At 50.4% G+C, this 21151-nt stretch overlaps 1 protein-coding gene across 1 annotated transcript; it reads left to right on the top strand.

Moving 5' to 3' along the window:
- Window positions 1-2071: 2071 nt before the first annotated feature.
- EIF4EBP1 (eukaryotic translation initiation factor 4E binding protein 1) lies at window positions 2072-21151 on the top strand. The gene is made up of 3 exons (XM_045821481.1): window positions 2072-2285; window positions 18265-18444; window positions 20707-21151. Exons 1-3 carry the CDS (start codon window positions 2141-2143, stop codon window positions 20736-20738), a joined length of 357 nt encoding a protein of 118 aa, XP_045677437.1. The 5' UTR covers window positions 2072-2140; the 3' UTR covers window positions 20739-21151.

The raw sequence follows: 21151 nt of genomic DNA, 5'->3' as shown, positions 1-21151 counted from the left end.
TAGAAACCACTACAGGCAACCTGGCTGGGCAGGAAACAGAATTCAGAATGAGTTTGTCAAAGACATAAAGCGTCCCCATTTCAAGGCAACCAATAAAATGTTCAACTCTGAAAGAAAAATAAAATAAAATGTCATTGCCGAGGGTTCTCGGATACCTTCGAATCTGCCCTTCTCATCCCTCATCTGGCGGATGGTGACACTGAGGCCGGAAAGGGACTTGTCCGAGGGCAACAGCTATTTAGCAGCAGCGTTTCGGCTAGAACCCACACCCATCACCCCTGCCATTCCTACTGTCAGCTTTCAAAGCAGCCCTCTCCCTATAGTCTGCACTAACCAGATATGCACGTCCAAGGTGGCACCAGAGCAAACCCCCTTTCAGAACAGTTCCTCCCAGGAGAGGGGAATGGGCCGCTTTGCTTTCCAGTGTGGTGAGGAAAAGGACCGGCCTGGCCGGCCAGTGGCACTGGGTTCTAGTCCTGCACCAGCTTTTCACAGCTGGACATTCCTGGACACACCCCTGCTCCTCTTGGGCCTTGGGTTTTGGTTTTTGTTCATTGTTTAATAAAATGGAGGTGAATATTGTCCTGAATGAGCAATAAGGTACCTGGACAGAGCTAACCTTTGATGAGTCCATAGTTTTCTTGGAGAAAAGTTCTGAGAACCTTGGGCTTGCTTTCATATTGCCTCATTCTAGAGCAGCACTATCCAATAGAAATATATTATAAGCCCTATGTATATGTGTATATATAAAAAAATACTTATAGTCCCACTAAAAAGAGTAAAAAGAAACAGGTGAAATTAATTCAAACAATGGATTTCACTTAACCCAACATGTTCCAAATATTTATTTCAACATGTCATCGATATAAAAACATACTGAGGTCTTTTACACCATTTTTTACACTAGTTCTTTGAAGTGCAGTGTGCATTTTACATTGTGAGTGTGGACTACCCTAATACGTCAAGCGCTTCGCAAGCACACGTGCCCAGTGGCTACCTTACGAGACAGTGTAGGCCTAGAGTTGAACTCAGGAGTGACCTCCCTCAGGCCTCACCCTCCTGCGGTCCATTCTAACTCCAGAGCCACCAGTTATCTTTCTAAACAACATTAAATCACGTCATTCCCCAGCTGAGAAGGCCTCCGTTATCTCCTGCCCTTGTGGGACAAAGGCTGGACGCCTCAGCATAATTTGAAAGATCCTTCACGATCTGGGCCCAATTACCCTTTTACACTGTTCTCTCCTCTCTCTTTGCAAGTTGTGGCCACAATGACAGCAACTGTTCTCTCACCCAACAGGCTTTTCCGTTGTCCTTGCATTTTTCTCTCTCCACTTAGGGATCTCCTTGAAGATGCATGCCTCCATCCATTCAAGGACTGCCTACGAAATGTCAGGCATGTCAGGCAGCCTGCGGGGCCTTGGACCCAACTCAAAGGGCTACAAAGAAGCTTCTTTGATCAACTCTTACCCCTCCCCCTACCCCAACCTCCACCTCCCTCTAGGTTTAGCCTTATCACACAGCTGGGTAGTTCGTTTACACGCGCTTCTCCCACACCCTCTCCAAAGCCCTGGAGGGAGCATCTCAGCCATTTCTTCAAAGCCTGCCACATGGTGAATGCTCAGTAAACCAAGGAGGGGTGAATGCCTAGTGAATCCCCACTTTCTAATGCGAGGAACTAACGAACAGAACAGGACGGGCTGAGCTGCCTGATGTCATGCAGGCCTCCCAGAGTGACCCGGGTCGGCTAGGATCCCCGCAGAGCGGGGAGACACAACCCTGACCCAGGAATGCACTAACCTAGGCCAGCCTCCCGAACCCCCCACGCCCACCCCATCCCTGCTGGCGAAGTTGGGAGGGACCCAGGAGCGAAAGTGGAAGGAAAAAAGGGGTCGACGCAGCACCCGCGGGCAGGCGACGGTCGGTAGGGGGCCTCCCATCATGGGGTAAGGAGGAACCCAAGTGCAGGGAGCAGCTGGGCAGCTGGTGGGGCTGCGGGAGGGCTGGAACTACAAATCCCAGGGGACTTGAGTGAACCAGGCGGAAGGGACTGCCTTGGGCGGGGCTGGACCGAAGTAGGCGGGGCGAGGCTGGAGCCGTAGGAGGGCCACGCTCTGGCTGCTGGCACAGTGCGCGGGAGACCATGTCCGGGGGCAGCAGCTGCAGCCAGACCCCAAGCCGGGCCATCCCCGCCACTCATCGGGTGGTCCTCAGCGACGGTGTGCAGCTGCCCCCCGGGGACTACAGCACCACCCCCGGCGGCACGCTCTTCAGCACTACGCCGGGAGGTAGGCACGGGCTCGCGGGGTCCGGGTGCGGGCGGTGGAGAGGACGGAATGGGCAGAGCAGGCGGGATTGGGAACCGTCCCATGGACGGGGCGACCAGACCCAGGGTCGCGGTGACTGGGAAGAACCGGAAAGGGGCATCAGGGAGGCAGCGGAGGTGGCCACAGGGAACGAGCGAGTGGCCACGTCCCGTTGCCTGCCTTCTGGGTGCGTCCTCCAGAGCTGGGGTTGCAAACTGTCCCATTAGTTTCCTGCTTCTGGGAGCGACAGCCGAGTGTCCCCCACGCAAACAGAAAGGCACGCTTCCAGGACTGCCACTCGCCGAGGCGTGCTGCCCCTTGTGAGTGTTGGGGGCACTCATGAGGCGGAATACAGTGGGGGCAAGGTGCCCACCGATCAAGGAGAGGACTGGCCTGGGGTTTTGTTGGGATGGGACGGGCGTCCTCCGTTGGGATAAATGACTCTTGCGGAGCGCTTTTTTCCTTCCGGAGATACCCCCAGTTTTGCCTCCTGCAAGCACCCTCTGACGGAAGCTTTGGGCTGAGGGTGCTCGCCTGCTCCGGCAGCGCGTCGCCGGCACCTGTGGCAGATTGCCGTTTGACGGTGTGGAAACTCCGAGCAGGGACCTGGGGCTTCGGGAAGGGCCGTGCAGAAAAACACGCTCCTCTGTCCGGGAGGGAGGGGGCCCCCCGTGTGACCTCCCTAGGAGTGGATGAGGAAGAGGAAGCTGAGCTGGCACGGGCTGGGGCCAGACTTGGGCTGCCCTCGGGAGCCAGGCATTACCTCCCAGCCCCGGATCCCCCGCGCACGAGCGCTGATGAAACCTGCCCGCCTGTTTGCATAATGAAATCCTCCTCGTGGCTCACCACGGCCCTCCCATCCTCGCCCTGACCTCACCCCTTTTTGCCCTTCTTCCCTCCCCTACACCCTCCTCTACTGCTCCTGCTCAAACTACTCAAAAAACGGCCACGGATCCTGGCGCTGCGCTGAGACGAGGGTGCGGGCAGACGCGGGCGGGGCGGGCGCAGTGCAGCCTCATCTCTTGCCAACGTCCCGGGCCACATACTTGTTTTCTCAGGCAGCTGTCCCACCACCAGCGAGCACAGCCAGATCCGAGGTCTTGGGCTGTTTGATCCAAAACATACAACGTTGGACTTGCGAGGGGATCCTCGTCCAGCCGTGCTGCCTTCCCCTACGGAATATGGCTCTGAGGCCCCAAAGCTTAAACATTGGTGTCCGTCGTCTAATGTCTCGAGTGGGGCAAGAAGCAGCAACCAAGCATAGAGGGGGCAACTGTTGTCTCTCCTGTTAAAAATTACCAAGGAAAAGTTGCCAGGGAGGCTTCCTGCCGCTTTTGACTCCAATTCTCTTTCCTGGCCGACCTTTATGTCGTCCACGCTGCCCTGCTTTTTCTGTGTCCTGATGTGTCTTTGTGGATCTTTCTCAACAGTTGGGGGGAGTTTCTTCAAGCAAGGGAGTGAATCTGCTGGCCTCTTCAGGGAGGGCACTGGGGCAGTCCCGAAGGTTCCAGATGCCCTTTTTGTTGCTGGATGGGGACAGATCAGATTGGAAGCAACACCCAGCGGCACCGTTTATGTAGCGACCTCTCCACTTCTCACTCTGGACTGGGAAGTGGGTGTTTTCTGTCAGACCACAGCAAACCCTCTTTGAGGGCCTTTAGGTGGGAGAGAGGGGCTTCTGCATCCGAGTGCAACTTAGTTTCTGAGGCCAACTGGGAGAAAGCTAGCAGCGCCAGGAGCCTGAAGCCAGGTCTTTCTTGTCAGGGGTGTCCAGTGCGGCAGGCACAGCTCCTGGTCTATAACCAGGGAGCCCTGGCTTGCCTCTGCCTCAGTCAGCCAAGGTGTGAAATCTTCCTCCCAGACACACCTGATCCTGCCCCCTTGCCAGGGCAGAAAAGCTTGACCTAATGAGGAAAGGTCATGCTGGTGCCCATTTTCTCCGGTCCAAAGTGCTGTTTCTCAGTCTTCAGTGTGCCTGTGAACTACCTGGGGACCTCCTTTAAATGCAGATGCTGATTCTGTAGGCTCTGGGGTGGGGCCTGAGATTCTGCATTTCCAACTAGCTCCCAGTGATTGGTTTAAATATCACACTTGAACATGGTAGGTCCCTGCTTACCCATGGTTTCCCTTTCCTCCATTTCAGTTATCCATGGTCCAAAAAGATTTAGTGGAAAGTTCCAGAAATAAATAATTCATAAGTTTTCAATTGCACATTATTCTGACCATGGTGAAATCGTATGACATCCTTCTCTGTCCCACCTGGGGAGTGAGTCATCCCTTTGTCCAGCAGATGCACGCTGAATATGCTCTCCACCTGTTAGTCACGCAGGGTTCGGTACTGTCATGTTTCATTCTCCACTAGGGTCTTGGAATGTGTCCCCCGTGGATAAGGGGGCACTACTGTACTTTGAATTAGTAGAACGTGACTTCCTCACCTTTTTAGACCTTGGGATCTGGCAAAAAAAAAAGTGATGCTTCTATTCAGGCATACTTCTCTTGAGTTTGGGTTTGGTGTCCATCTTTAAATGGGGGTCTGGGGATAGAGGCAGCATGGGTGCCCGCACTCGTTCACTGGAGGTGTCAGGAGCTGCAGAAGTAGGTGTCCAGGGGTCACTCTTGCTGGACATGGCACTGCAATGCTCGCCCCTGGAGGAAAAGGATCGCAATCAATTTGAATCATCTCCACCCCGATGACTCCAGCTCACTTGCTGTGGTCATTTGCCTGCGCCACCACCGCCACCGGACACATGCGCGCGCACACATGGGCTGAGCCACGGATCTGAAGTTAAATGTCTGTGGACCACAAAAGGAATTTGCTGGAGTGAGTGTCGTTGATGAATATTTGAGCCCGTGGAGCCTTGGAAATCTGCAGTGGCTCCATAAACCAGCAGAATGTTTGTACGGGTCAGAAACTTTCCTTGGATCCATCCCACCCCCACCAGCCTCCAAGTTCCTGGTTCCGTGTTGCATGTTTGACCCCAGAGCCTACAAGGGTTCTTTGGGTTCTTCGGGTTCTCTTAAGGCATACTAAAGCCCTGTACCTGGATAAGGTTAATCAGAGGTAAGCAGGTAGAGCTGCAGGTGTTAGTGACACCTTGTTTTGTTAGACACACACAGTTTGTGCCCAGGAAGCTTACCTTGGAGCAGCTCCCAAGCGTTTGGCTGTGGAACAGACCATGCGGGAAAAGGTGGGGGGGCGGGGGGTGTTACTGGGTGCTGAAGCCAGAGCGCAGCCAGCTCCCGAGACGTAGGTCACAGAGAGTATTTCTCACTATTAAGGACAGGTTGAAAGCACTTGGACATTAAAGCAGCGAGGGAAATATGGACCTCTCTTCACGTTGACCTAAGCTTCCTTTTAAAGCATTTCACGGGGGTGTCCAACCTGTGGCCCGCGGGCCGCGTGCAGCCCAGGATGGCTATGAATGCGGCCCAACACAAAATTGTAAATTTACTTAAAACATGAGTTTTTTTGGTGATTTTTGTGTCACAATATAGTTAATGGATGGCACTAGGTAGCTCTTCTTCTTCCAGTGTGGCCCAGAGACACCAAAAAGTTGACTCCGCTACCCGAACCTTCCACACGCTGTCCCTCATAGAGACTCTGATGGGGACCGTGGTGTAGGGCACTCCAAACTCCCTGCGACGCCCACGAGCCTCCCTGCTTCTAGGGCATTCACCACATCCAGAACTGGAAGGCCGTTTGATCTCAGGGGCTTGGATTTCTGAAGTTGAGGAAAATGAACTACAAGCATCAACATTGTATCCGTAGCATGAAGCAATTACACAGACAGCCCCTAACCCCTGAACCAGTAGAACCAGTAGAACTTGTATGAAACTCAAGTGAGAATTGCCCACTCAGAGAAATCACCCTGGTAGGACTCACATTCTAACAATGCGGACAGAAGGGTTAGAATTTAATTGCATTCAAAGGCTTACAAATGTTTTTCAATATCCTCAAAGGCAGCGGGGCCTTTATTAATTGAAAGAGGGGTTTGATTTTTTTTTTTTCTTGAAAGAGCAAACAGGTCCTTACTACCAAGTTTGTTGGAAAGGCAGGCAGGGTGGTCCCATCTTTGTCTGTTGGGAGTGAGGCATTCTCTTGTATGGGCCTTTATTTGATGTCTTTCCAGAAGAGAAGTTAGGAAGGGGCAGCAGTGCTGAAAACAGGATGGCGTCCCAAGGTGAAAGTTTTTAGTGAAAATTACTCATTTGTACACACAGACTCTGTCATGTTTGAACAAATGGAAAACCTGTTACGTTCTGGTCTTACCTAATCCGTGCCAGGGTTCTTCCTCTGTTATGATTCATAACAAGCGGCTCACGTGTGTGTGTTTGGTGTGTGTGTTCACTCGCTTGGCTCAGAGTTCTTTCAGAGCAGCCTTACTCATCTTTGCATCTCCGCGGCTGAGGGCCAGGTCTGGTGTCTAGAATGGGAGAGGTTGAGAAGAATCCTGGAATGAAAGCATTTTCAGGGTAACCTACTTTCTTTCCTACCAGGCCCTGGTCTGAGCTGTCTTAGTGATAACATTTGCAGGGGCTCATTGTTTATCTTGGGATGGCCCGGGCAGAAACTTACTTTCTCTGAACTTTCCCACTCAGTCCAGTATTGCAGATAATAGTATTACTGATACTACTTTTCTCTATTGTTACTGAGCAGAAAGAAGTGGCTCTTTTCTACTGAACAAGTCAGTTTGGGGGCCAGGGTCTCAGACCAGGGACTGATGCTCCTTACATACATGCGTGTACCCAGTATCACCGACCAGGCAGGAGTAGATGACATCTGCCCATGGCATTTGGGCAGCAAGAACATGGGCAACAAAAGGGGCCTTGCAATCCAATGTCTGTACCCAGGAAAGTTCACTGGGAGGGCTCAGAGACCAGGCCCTGAGTGCCAGGGCTCACCAGCTGCCCAGGGGTGTTTGTGTTGATGACAGGGGTTGTGACAGTTGTTGCCGTCTAACATGCCCTCACAAAACTAGGAACTTCAGCAACACCAACAGGCTGTTGTTTCTGTCCATTCTTGGGGCTACCTGGGCAGCCCTTGGTGATCTGGCCTGTGATCGCTTATACTGGGCAGCTGGCTTGCCCTTGGCTAGAGAGGGTCCAAGACAGCCTCACCCATGAACCTGGCCATTGCTGGGGACACTAGGGAGGCTGGGAGCTCTCTGTCCTCTTGGTCTCACTCTATTCAGGAGTCTTAACCTGAGCTTCTTTAGTTGGCAGTTTGCAAGGCCTCTTACGGCCCAGGCTCAGGAGTCACATGACATCACTTAAACATTGTATTCTGTTAGTCAAAGCAAGACACAGGGCAGGGTTGGAAGGGCGGGGTTGGGGGGATAGTGGCCTTTGAAAGAGGGAAGCCACTTGTGTGAACAGGGACGGGAGGAGTTGTGGCACATTTTCAGACCATTTTCCACTGGGGCCAAGGCTCCAAAAGTGGTCCTTTGAGGGAGCTTGACCGGCTGGCAGAGCCAAGGCCAAGTGCGGAAGCACACCAGAACCACCAGCCTGTGCATCCACTCCGGGTTTGAGAGCAGAGGACACCTTCTGGGAAACACTGAGTCATAACATAGATCCCATGCCGCATTTCCAAGGGCTTCGGTCCAGCTCCACCAAGCAAACCGCACAGATGGCCATGGAGCCAGACCCCTGGGCAGTAAATACATTTCACTTTCTGTCATGCCTCTCCTTGCTTGCCGCCAACCGGCCTACCTTCTCTTCCCCTTCAAGGGGGCGGGCTCTGGGAACGCTCCGGAGGAGCCCACTCTTGCTCTGCCTAGCCATTGGCACATCCTTGATATTTCTGGAGTACTGACAATAGGCTGGAGTTGAGTTTTTGAGCCCAGCACCCAAAAGTGGGCAGAAGGGAGAATACCAGGAGGTTCAGAACAGGTTGAGAACTCGCTTTGGTTTCCTGGTGATGCATATAGCATGGAGGGCAACAATTAGGTCTCTTGCCTTAGAGAGGGTATGTGTGGGAAAACAGGTTTCCACCATCAGCGCTTTGGAATGAAAGGGTAAAGTGGCCCTAGATTACTTCGTAGGGCTGCTGTAGCAAAATACCACGGCCTGGGTGGTTTAAACAATAGAAACTTCTTTTCTCACGGTTTTGGAGGCTTGAAGTCCAAGATCGAAGTGCAGGCAAGGTTGGTTCCTCCTGAGGCCTCTGCACTTGGCTTGCAGACAGCTGTCTCGGACTGCCTCTTCACATGGCCACGGTCCGTTCCTCCGTCGTATCTCTCTGTCTTACAAGGACACCAGCATATTGGATTAAGGTCCCCCCATCAATGGCTTCATTTAAAAAAATTTTTTTTGAAGGATATGTTCAAAATTACCTGAGGATATGTTCATTAATTTCAGAGACAGAGGAAAGTGGGGGGGGTGAGAGGAAAGAATATCAAAGTGAGAGGGAAACATCAATCAGTTGCCTCCTATACACACCCTGACTGAGGGTCGAACCCACAACCTAGGTATATGCCCTGACCTGGAATTGAACCCACAACCTTTTGGTGTATGGGATGACGCACCAACCAACTCAGCCACCTGGCCAGGGCCCCAGTGGCTTCATTTTAACTTAATGGCCTCTTTAAAGACCTTATCTCCAAATATTGAATACATTGAGGTGTACTGGGGGTTGGGACTTCAACATGTGAATTTAGGGGGGCACAGTTTACACAAAACACAGTGCCCCTACCCTTTCCGAGGACAGCATGTATTTCTGTATAACAGGAGGCATTTCAGAAGGGCCCTCCCTATTGGTAGTGAACTCCAGGAGTCCCCCCCACCCTGGTCTGCACAGGTACATTTTGAAGTATTTGGGGGAATGAGAGAAGAGGAAGGAGGTTGGCCAGCCCTTAGAATAATTATTTTAGCCTTTTTGTTTTGCAAGTGTCTGTCAAAGCCTTGTTCCTCCTGTTTGTTTTGAATGCACTGGCCTTATTTCCTTCAAGGGAATTCCTTTGAAAAGAGGGACTAGCCAGAAAGGCCCTTGGCCATTTGCTGATCACCCCTAGTTGGTATTCGAGGAGCTTCATAAGATTCCTGGCATGAGACACGTAGGGATCTTGGCTCTCTTTGCAAAGGTGGTGGGGGCCGAGGTGAAGAAAAATCTCTGCTTCTCTCACCAAGACTTTCCCCGACAAGTCAGGCCTGCTTGCTAAACAGCTCAGCCAGAAACGCTGCCCAGACACTTGCGGTTGCTGCCTGGTGGTAGTGGTGGTGGGGAGATCCGTGCTGGACCCTGGCCCTCCCGTGCACGCGCCTCCGGGTTGACACAGAGCTGGTGAGAGCTGAATTTAAAATCGTCTGGATTATTTCGTCCCCAGGCTGCTGGCCTGCATCTGGTGAGTGTAGGCATTCAAGCCTCCCCCTGACCCTGTTGTGAAACGATCTCCCTTTCCCTGGAATGGGAACAGCAGTTCTAGGAATTCCATTCTTGTACTCTTGCTGGGCCTCCCATCCCGCTCCAGGGAAGAATGCTGCCAGGGGAGGCCCGGGGGGGAAGTGAGGGATGAGCTCAGCTCAACTTACAGGAGTCGCATCCAGCAGCGTTTGGAACCCGAGTGTGGGCACTGTGGGGAGATGGAGAAGCTAAGGCAGGCCTCTCGCCCAGGGAACGTCCTGTTCCAGCCAAACACTCAGAGGAAGTAAAAGTCTGAAGACCCCTGTAATTTTTCCAGCTGTCAGTGCTGGCTGAGGCTCAATAGCCCATCTGCCTGGCTAATTTTAAACAGAGGTTGGTGTTTAGGATTGGAGATAAGACACGCTAGGTCTGCCCCTGGATGTCCGCCTGGGTGGCTGTGGGGGGCAGCCTTTCTGAACCTCAGTTTTCCTGTCTGTGAGTTGAGGGTAATGTATCTCCCTCCCGGGGCGGGGGGGACAGCGAGACCCAGCATGTCAGGCTGTGAGTGCAGGGTCTGGCCCCCAGGCAGGCAGCGATGACAGATTGCTACAGTCACCTTACCTGAAAACCGTAGCGATCATTTATGCAGTAGGTGTTTTTGAGCACCTGTTTGGCACTGTACTGGCTGCAGAGGACATAAGTAAATGTTCTTCCGCCTCCTGCTTGTGTATGCTTTCCTGAGTGATTTTCTCGTAATAGCCATTGTGTGGATGTCATGGTTCTCAAAAAAGGAGTCGAGACACGAGTTATCTTACCCTCCGCCATGCTCCTGTGAGGCGTGGACTTTGGTAGTGTTGCCTCTTCGAGCTGACGAGCGAGCCTCGGAGTCGAGGGGCTGGTGCGTGGCGCGCCCAAGTCTGAGCCCAGAACTTCTGCCCCCGGCCCGTGCTGTTGGCACCACTTTAAGTGCCTGCCAACAAGGAGATCCTAAAAATAAATGTGAGTGTATCAGGGCTGGAACAGACCCTGGAGATTATCTACAAAGCCTGGTGCAGGGTTGATGCTTTAAAAATAGTTCCATGAGCCTAATCTACCACCCTTGTTTACAGGTGAGGAAACCAGACCCTGGGGGAACGTCTAAGCCACTTTATACCTTCAAGTAAACTGCCCTCACCACAGAGCATGCCTTGAGAAACACTCCCCTCCCGCCAGGGCTCTTTCCAGGGTTGTTTTTCTTTCCCCTGTTTTGTCCCAGCTTTGACCATATATTGGCCCCTGGCATGGATGGGGCCCAAGAAAGGGTAAAATATGTCACCGGAAGCCATACTGGTCATGGTAATAGCCAGAATTTGTTTGCAGAGGGCATACTTTGTGCCAGCCACTGTTTTGATCCACACAACCACCCCCTAGAGCTGGCACTGAAATCGTCATCCCCATGAGGCAGAAGAAGAAACGGAGGCACCAAGAGATGGAGTAATAATTTGTCCAGAGTGATTAGAACGGGGTTTCTAACCACCAGCTATAGGCAGAGCGGCAAGTAGTCCTCCTGAGGAGTGGTCCCTACCCCCCCTCCACAGGGCAGGGAACTCTTGTGGGCCGCTGAACCTACATCCCCCCCCACCCCACCCCGCCACGTGCTTGTAGCGTGGTTCATTTAAAAAGGCTTTCAGCCCTGGCCAGGTGGCTCGGTTGGTTGGAGTGTCATCCCACACTATAAAAGGCTGCAGGTTCGATCCCCAGTCGGAGCAGGTATGGGAGGCAACCAGTTGACATTTGACCCACTGATGCTCCTCTTTCTCTCCTTTCCTCTCTCTCTAAAATCAATAAACATATCCTCGGGTGAGGATATAAATAAATACATAAATAAATAAATAGGCTTTCAGTTAGAAAATAGCTTCAGTTCTTCTCTACCAGTAGTTCAAGACCAAACTTGGATTTCTACCTTCCCCACTACCCTTCCACCCCCAACAGGATCCCAGCTACACAGATGGTTTGAACCGTGGGGGAACCCACCTCTGTTCCACTCCTGCCCTGCTGGGGGACAAGGTTCTGGATTCCCCTCTAGGTCGTCCCCAATCCCCCTCCCCCACAGCCCCTCCCTTTTTGGGGTGATACGGATGTTTCTCTGGTCTGGGGTTTAGGATCAGGCTTCCCGGGAACTGGAAGAGAGGGCTGATGGGGGGCCTGGTATCTCTGTCCCCACTGGCACACACACAGGATAGATAACTCCCCTGTCCCTCTGTGGTCCCCACCTACACCTCTGTTTTGAGGCTTCACACAGTTGACTGTATTCAAATGTTTACAGATCCTTCTCCGCTGACTATGTAAATTATGGGTGTCTGAGGTCAGGAAGCTCTAGCTGTTGCTTGTGTCCCTAGCCCCTAGCGTGGTGCTGGTGCAAAGCACTCCGTGAGTAATTGACACCAGCACACCTGCTTTGGGGGCCTAGGATTGAACAAAGAGTGCTGCTGTGTAGGTGAGGGTTACCACCTGTCCCTGGGTTGCAGTAGTGCCCATCCTTGAATAATACAGTTTGTGGGAGTCAAGTCTAGCGTGGACAGAGCCTAGTACACCAGCCCGAGAGGTGCTAGAGGGGTGAGCTCACCAGGCTGCTTCTCCAGCCCAGCAGAGGGTGCCCTGGGCTTCGGGGGGTGGGGTGGGGGAGTCTACCCAGTTCAAGCCAAGGCAGTTTTTTAACTTGACTTACTAGAAAAGGATATTCTATTTCCTTAGAATGACCCTATATCTTTATTTGTTTGCTTATTGTCCATATAATCTTGTTAGAATTTTGTATTTAAAAAAATGCTCAGTGTAAAAGATGTTTGGTTGGGGTATTTTTTTTTTTTGCTTTAATCCCCAAACATATACAACATACAGTTCTGTGACTCATACAATATACTGTGAACAATGCACACTTTTCTTATTTCAAATAGTAGCTGCACAGCATCATAATGTAGGTCTAATCCATAATTTATTTAACCTGTTCCTTAGTTTTAAAAAAAGCGTGTGTGTGTGTGTGTGTGTGTACAATTATATTATTCTGTCTACTTTTGTATGTACTTGATTTTTTCACAATAAAAGTATTTAAAGGTACTACATGTAAAGAGTTTATATGTGTAAAAAGTTAAAACTCATAAGCACTACAAGGCTTCTAATAATACAGCAGCCTTTTGTCTCTCCCACCCCTGTTTCAATCTCATTCTTCCAAAGCAACTAATAACATTCTTAGCCTTTCTCCGGGGGGTTTCCCTCTGTTTCTAACTTTTTATTGATTTTATCTATTGACTTATTTTTGACAGATAATAATTTATTAGCATGTGTACATCCTTGTCCTCTCCTCCCATTCTCCCAGAATAATTATATCACAAATTTTTAAAAATATGTATTCATTACTTTTATTGCTATGACTAGATGAGCCAAATAGCTTACAATAATAGTGTTTACATTTTTAAACAGCTTTTTAAAACTTGCTTCATTTAAAATGTGCTTAGTTTTCATTCAAGTAAGTCTTGCCATACCCTCCAGCACCTCTTATTATGGCTTTGCACACGCAGTCAGCCTTGTGAAATTACTGGTTCCTTTCCCCCGCCTCTTTCCTGAACTAACGTGGTTTGGCTGCTCTGAACCTGCCACACAGCTGATGACCCAGGATTCCCGGAAGCCTGTCGTCTTTCTCTCCTTTTGGTAGAATACATCCTCCCGTAGCTTTCTGAAAAGATCTCTATTCTGCTTTTACTTGACTAGCTTCTGGCCGAGTATAAAACTCAAGACTGACACAGTCTTCAGCCTTCCAGCGTTGCCGTTAGGAAATTTTGTACCATTATCATTCCCAATCCTTGTGTGCACCTGTTGTTTTTCCCCCTTCTTTCCAGAAGATTGTACAATTTTCCCTTTATCCTTGGTATTGTGAAATATCACAATGAATGTTCAATTGGTGTTTTTAATTCCTTGCCGCTGGATACTCAAAGGGCATTTCAAGACTCATCCTTTACTTCAGGACAATTCTCTTTCTTTTTTCTATTTAAGTGAATTCCTTTTACCAGCTGCTTCTTTCTCTCTTTTTTTTCTAACCCCCACCAAAGGATATGTTTATTGATCTGAGAGAGAGAAAGAGAAACATCAGTTGCCTCCCTTACGCACCCCGACCAGGGATTGAACCCACAGCCTAGGTGTGTGCCCTGACTAGGGATCAAACCCGCAATGTTTTGCTGTACGGGATGATGTCCAACTAATTGAGCCACCCACCCAGGGCTCTTCTCTCTCTTTCTTGACTTCCTGTTATCCAGTATTGAATCTCTAATTTATCTTTTTGCTTATTCATCTTTTTGTCTTTCTGTTCTTTAAATATTCTGCTTCCTTTCTCCTGTTAATTTATTTCCTCCTGTTAATTTATTTTCAGAAACGTGTGGAAGCATTTGGCAGTTCATATTTAAGAGTGAGGTGCCCAAGAGCTGACTGGAGGCAGCTGTTCATTCTGGAGACTGTTAGGCTCGATCTGGCTGCCAGCTGGGTTTTTTCACTGGGGAACCCCCCTCTCCAAATCAGTTTCTATAGGTCTGTATTTTTACTCATTATCCTGAAGCAGGGCAGGGCAGGGGGTTTGAGGCTCACCATTCAGGAGGTCAACTCTTGCTCAATTTCCCATCCCTCCTGGGGTGAGGAACATAAGAGCCTCTCCATATTGTCAGCCCCCATCTCATTTCCCACAATTCCTCTAGTGCCTGAACTTGGGGTTCTCTGGGCCAGCCCTGCTTGCTTCCTATTATAACTTCCATAAGACCACAGCTGACCAGCACCCTCCAGCTGCTGCTGCCCAGCTCCTTGCTGGGATCTTGGCATCCCCTTCCGGTGTCATTTCCTGCCCCCAAACGCAGGTCAAGTCCCCAGCACCAGGAGACCACAGCAACAATTTCAGCCAAAGGTTCCTATCTTGGACTATATGGAACTGTGTGTGTTTTGTTAAGTTTTCCTCATCTGTGGGAAGTCTAGGGAATTTCCAGATCACTGTTAAACTGAAGCTGTGCAGTGGTGAATCCCATGAAGGCATAGAAGAAAAAAGTCTTGCCCTGGCTGGCGTAGCTCAGTGGATTGAGCGTGGGCTGCGAACCAAAGTGTCGCAGGTTCAATTCCCAGTCAGGGCACATGCCTGGGTTGCAGGCCATGACCCCCAGCAACCGCACATTGATGTTTCTCTCTATATATCTCATTGATGTTTCTCTCTCTCTCTCTCTCTATCTATCTCTATCTCCCCCCTTCCCTCTCTAAAAATAAAATAAATAAAAAATCTTTAAAAAAAAACTACTGAAAAATCAATTTAAAAAAGTCTTAACAGGCCAAAGGCTTTGTAGGGAGCATTTCCACCACACTGATCTGCAGCTTCCGTTCCTCACTGGCCCCAACTGAGTCAGAGTGGCTTTGTGGTCCCCGCACTCCCCGCCCCCCAGGCTTGGTGCCTCGTCAGCTGATTCCTGACCGCCGTCTACCCTCTGCAGCTGAAACACCCTCGAGGCGGCGCCACCTCTGCCATCACTTAGCAAATGGACTTTATTAGCACAGATGAGGATTTTAATCTTTAATTAAGTGCTCTAGCTATAAAACAAAAGGAAAGCAGAAGCTGTTTCTTTTTCTCTTTTAAGTGTAATTAAGGATTTAAAAATTACCAGGGCCCTTCTGGACATATAGCCCTAAGGATCGAAAGCCAGCTCAAAGAAAAGCTTGCACACCCATGTTCATGGCGGCATTGTTCACAACAGCCTAAAGGTGGAGCAGCCCAAGTGTCTGTGAACAAACACACTGCGGTATCTCCAAGCAATGGAATATTACTATATGATACGTAAAAAGGAAGGACACTCTGGCACATGCTGCAACAGCAAGGTGAACCTTGCCGACGTTACGCTCAGTGAAATAAGCCAGTCCCGAAGAGAAAAATGCTGTGTGATTCCACCTACATGAGGGACCTAGAGGAGACCAAGTCCTAGAGGCAGAAAGCGGGATGGCGGTGCCAGGGGCACCTGGGAGGGGAAATGAAGGGTTATTTCATGGTTTCAGAGTTTCAGTTTTGCAGGAAGAAGAGTTCTGGAGTTTGGTTGTGCAACAGTGTATATGCACTTAACACTGCTGAACTGTATGTACACTTAAACATGGTTAAGATGGTAAATTTTGTTATTTATATTTCACCACAATTTTTTTTTTTAAAGATCACTGGGTGCCCTGTCTGGGTTGCTTAGTTCACCAACCTTGTGGGTTCGATTCCCAGTCAGGGCACATGCAAGAATCAACCAATGATGCATAAATAAGTGGAACAATAAATTGATGTTTCTCTCTCTTTCATCCCCTTATGCTCCCTCTCTCTCTCTAAAAAAAATAAAAATTAAAAATAAATATTTTTTTAAAGTCACTGAGGGCTGGTGACTTTTAGAGGAACTTCCCAGAAACCGCTGGCCTCAAAGCTCTTTTTTTAAGACAACAGAATCCGCAGCTCTTAGGTTCCACTCTGATAGGGTCAGTTCCCTACTCTGTAGTGAACAAACCAACAAAAAGGCAAAGATGAGGGGAAGCAAGGAGATGAGGAGGTAAGGTGGTAAGCCTGGAGGATTAAGAAACAAAAAAGTGGTCCAATCTCTGAAGTCAGGACATCCCCCCTCAAAGAGAGAGGACCACTTTTCATTTATAATCTGCTCTGTTCATTGGCACATAGCCCTTGGTGTCACAGTTGAGGAAAATGGGGGAGGCCCAGACGGGGGAGGGGCAGGCACAGAGGGTTGGTTGCACAGCTGCCTGGTAGTAGAGCCCAAAGTGCAGCCCCCAGCTCTGTGTTTTAACTTACCCCCCTCCCCGCCCACCCCCCACTGCCCTCCAAGAAATGGGAACTGTGAACTTTAACCACCAGGCGATGAGAAGCAGGGCTGTCCGTTTCAGTATTATTGCCTCCCGGACAAGGAGAGCAAGATGAGGTGACAGCCTAGATGGCGCCTGAGTCAGCCTGGGACAACCCTGCAAGCAGGCAGAGCTTCCTGTCCTGTGTCTTCAGCATCCAGGATCCCCCTGAGCACCTGGAGCCCAACCTCGGGAACTCCTCCTTTGAGGTCAGAGATGCAGCTGGTTCCTCTCCCGGGGTTAACAGAGAGGCCTGTGCTTAACTTCCAGCAACAAATCCCACCTGTTGGAACGTCACTGCTCACAGCCCTCCTATGAGAGAGGAGATATCTCAGAGTTATTGACAGGCAGGGGCATTCTGGATGTCTTGATCATCTCCCAGCTGCGGTTTCATCATGCCTTGCCTTCTGCTTGTACATGTATTCAATATATTCTCATATCACCTTACCTTTTAATCTCATTTTTATTATACTTTATTGCATGCCTCATGTATTATATAACTTAGTATTATCCAGGGTGGGGAAAAAGTAGTTTTACAGTTGTGAGTGCACAAAGCAGAGTGTATTCTTGTAGTATTATTTATGCATTATTGTCCTATTTTCCATACAAATAACTGTAAACCTACTTTTGCCCTACCCTGTTAAATTATATCCTATTATGTATTAAAAGGAAACTTGATACCATGCCTATATATGGAAAACCAGATTCCCTTGCCATAAATAGAAGGCAACTATAAAAAGAAATATAATGACAACAAGACAGTTTTAAATTCTTGCTAGATTCCCCTGCCTGCTGAAGGCTTTGAACCTGAGGCCTGCCCTCTGTGGAAACGGGAACAGTCAGCAGATGTTCGTGAGGGATCACGTTACTGGGGCTTCAGAGACGATTCGGATTGAACAGCCTCTCACTGTTCCCTGGTGTTGGGTGGATCAGCTGGGTCTCCCCCCAGGACCCGGGGTCCTGTGCCTTAGAAAACACTCGGCTTTGAAGTATCACAGGATGGGTCTCGGGTATGGTTTGAGGATAATGAATAATTCCATAAAACACGGTCCTCACCCCATGGTGATGCTTGTGAAAGGAGGACAAAAAGAATATGAGTGGGTCTCGGACCGTGGACAAGCCCTGAAGAAGTGCGGTGACACCTCAGAGCGATGGGTGACCCGGGGCCGGGGCAGAGCGGGCTTGCACAGCGGAGGTGGGCTTGGCGGGGCCTCTGGGTCACTCCTCTCCCCAAGCCCAGGCAGGAAAGTTCTCATTTTTGCTGGTCGGAGAATCATTTACTTTTCTGTTTGCTCATTTGCAAAATGCAGTTTAAGATTCTAGATATCCCACAATGGCGCTGTAAGGATGGAACTGCAAAGTGAGTAAAAATGTAGCTTTTCCACTGTGGGGTGTGATTGGCACAAGTAACAGCACTGGGTACCGATTTGGCAAGTGAGCCGATGGGCTCGAAGGCGCGAGCACGGGGTATGCAAAGCTCCGAGGGAAAAGGGACACAGTCTGGTGGCCGGTGGGCCTCTTCTTGCATCAGAGTGGCTCTCGTAACAGGTCGTCAGGGCAGTTTGGTGGCGGCCGAGTCCTAGGCTGTCACCAGGTGCCTGAAGAAGTCTCACTCCTCCTTTTATAGGTCCTGCATTCACAGGAAAACCTGCTGCCTCTGCTGCAGCCACACCTCAAAGAAGCAGAAAAATGGGCCTGCAGGGAGTTCAAGGTGGCTTTACCAGTGTCCCTGTTCCTTTCCAGGTACCAGGATCATCTACGACCGGAAGTTCCTGATGGAGTGTCGGAATTCACCTGTGACCAAAACACCCCCACGGGACCTGCCCACCATTCCGGGGGTCACCAGCCCTGTAAGCGATGAGCCCCCCACGGAAGCCAGCCAGAACCACCTGCAAAACAGCCCCGAAGAAAAGCCAGCAGGCGGTGAGTGGCTGGACGTGGCCAGGCTCTTGGGACAGAAATGTGTGTGGCCTGAGATATGTGTCCACTAGGGGGTATTCCAGGGAGGAAATGATGGTGACTGCCACACCTGTGGAGCAGCTCAGGATCCAGAGGGTCGAGGTAGGGATTGTGGGGGATGGTGGGGAGAACTTCCATCAGTACTGACTTTCCCCATGAACAGGGCCCAGGAACCCCAGGAAAGATGATTGGGCCTCATTATGTGATCTAGTCAGAAGGGGAGCTAGACTGAGATGAGAGAGGTTCCCCATAGCAACTTCCTACGTGTGCCTACATAATTGTCCCTAGGCAGCACCTGGTGTCTGCAACACTTGAAACACACACACGGTGTTCATGTGTAGGAGACAACTTTTCGAAGACATGGTGTCCTTGTCCGCTAAGAAATGACATGTCTAACAGGCTCAGAAAGGCACCCAGGATGTCTTCTGTCAGGGTGCTGGTCCACTAACAGATTCTTGATGAAAACGGGTAGAAACAATGCAACCAGTTGTTTCTGCAGGTTTGCCATGCGGTCGCTAAAGCCTTCTGGTTCCCCCAAGTAACCAGAGCAGCACCCCCAGCATAGGTGTGTGGGAGTGTAGTTTCTGTGGCCCTGTGCCTGGCTTGTTGGAGCATCTGAGCTCGCCCCCTGCAGGAGGAGACAGTGTAAGCATGTGCAGCAAACCGCCAGCCTGGAACCCGCTGACCCTTCACCCTGAAGGCAGCGCACCAGACCAGGCAGGAAGCAGCTGGGACCTTGGGTTGGGCTGGCTTTGCTGACAGCAGCAGAATCTATCTACCCAGGGCCTGCAGGACATGCTTCATAATTACCTTGGGAACCCCACAGCCCAAGACAGGAAGCGGTTGCCTTGCCTTGCAGACTTGGAGAGCAATAAACGGCAAGGAAGTGACGCAGAGAGCAACGGGGCTGGCACCAGGCAGTGGGGTTCCCTGCTGTGTGTTAAAGGATGGAGAGAAGGAGGGACAGATATACATGGGGGCACGGTGCCTCCCACCCCCACTTTTTGCTTCAAAGCCTGGAAGTTGAGGATGGAGGTACAACTCCTAAGTCACCACTGCCTGAAGGCTGTCCCTCGCCCCCACTTGCCTACCTTCTTCCCTCCCAGTTTCTGGAGCTGCCCTGGCCTGTACCAGATGCAGGGCCAGCCCAGCAGTGCCCGGCAGCAGCCTTATCCACAGTGATCCCTAGTAGTTTCGCACCGTTGCGATGGGGTGTGGTGGTGAGGAAGTGACGTCATTCTTCATTTTGCTGAACTGGATGTAAGAGGCCAAGGCTCCTGGCCTTGGATCCACATGTTTGTGTAAACAAAACGGGAAGAAGAGCCCAGTTGTTTCTCGGTGGGACCAGAGCAGGCACCTTACTATGCAGAGCCTTGGGCCTTGCCCAGGAGATACTGCATGAGGCGGTGGCATTAAAAAGAAAAACAACCTGTTGCAGCATGAATGACTTGGAATTTTTAGTGGAAAGGGGGTGAGGGCAGTGAGTGGCTGACTTACCCAAATAACTACGATTCCAGGCTATTCCTCGGGCAGTCAGATGTATTCCTCCTGGGTTATGGTACCATTTTCTTAACCAAAAGCTGGGACACGTGCTCAAAAAAGGTATATGCTTAAGGAAGGTATATGCTTTTCTTTTCTCTCCTTTTTTTAAAAGATTTTACTTATTTATTGTTAGAGAGGGGGAAGGGAGAGAGGAAGGGAGAGAAACATCGATGTAAGAGAAACATCAATCAGTTGCCTCTTGGACACACCCTGACCGGGGATCAAACCCACAACTCAGGCACGTGCCCTGACTGGGAATCAAATCTGCACCCTTTCTTTGCTTTGCGGGCTGATGCCCAATGCACTGAGCCACACAGGTCAGGGCTTAAGGAATATTTTTCTATGAAATTATGTTTATGTCAATTCTCAAGTAACCATTCATTCTTATTAAGAATAGTGAAAATTATGCAGAATTCAGGACTGTCACCTCTCCTGTGAGAGACTGCTCTTCCTTTGGGATTGGGGAAGAGGGCACAGCTGGACAGGGCACCTTCGGGCCTACGTTCCTGAGAATACCTAGTGTAGTCCCACCTTCTCTCCATTCTCCTTAGCAACGTGGACCTGGCCTCTGCTCTTCCTGTAGGAACACCAAACTGCAAAGCTAATCCTTCTCCCTGGCCTCTAAAATGTCAGTCCTAACAATGGCTCGCTGCTCACCTGACCTTCTGTCCTTTCTCTCCCCAGGTGACGAATCACAGTTTGAGATGGACATTTAAGGGACCAGCCACCAGATCGAGCAATGCCTCTGGGCCCCTCTGGCTCTTCTCTCGAGAGAAGAGTCACACCAGCCAGTCATCATCCTGGGCAGGCATTGGGTATGGGGTCGACCGCCCCAGTCCTCTGCCCCCTCAGTCAGGGCACCTGCTCCCCCTTCCTCTTGGCAAACACCAGCAGATACCTCTATGTGCCTCCACTCATGCGGGAGCTGGCACCCCAAGGGGAGTGACTCTTGAGCACACACCCTGCAGCCTGGGGCCAGGAAGCGGACTTGGAAGAGCCATTCTGGATGATCACGGCTCTTCCTCTGAAGGCATACCCACCCCTTCCTTACATTACTGTGCCTGGGAAACTTCCCCTCCCCCTGCTTCCCCAAGAGAGGAAATAAAAGCCACCTTCGCCCCAGGGCCAA

Source organism: Phyllostomus hastatus, unplaced genomic scaffold (assembly GCF_019186645.2).
Source record: "Phyllostomus hastatus isolate PE091 unplaced genomic scaffold, TTU_PhHast_1.1 phas_scaffold_46, whole genome shotgun sequence".
Taxonomy (NCBI): domain Eukaryota; kingdom Metazoa; phylum Chordata; class Mammalia; order Chiroptera; family Phyllostomidae; genus Phyllostomus; species Phyllostomus hastatus.
Note: the sequence above shows the minus strand (reverse complement) of the source record. Positions and strands in the feature narration are given on the sequence as shown.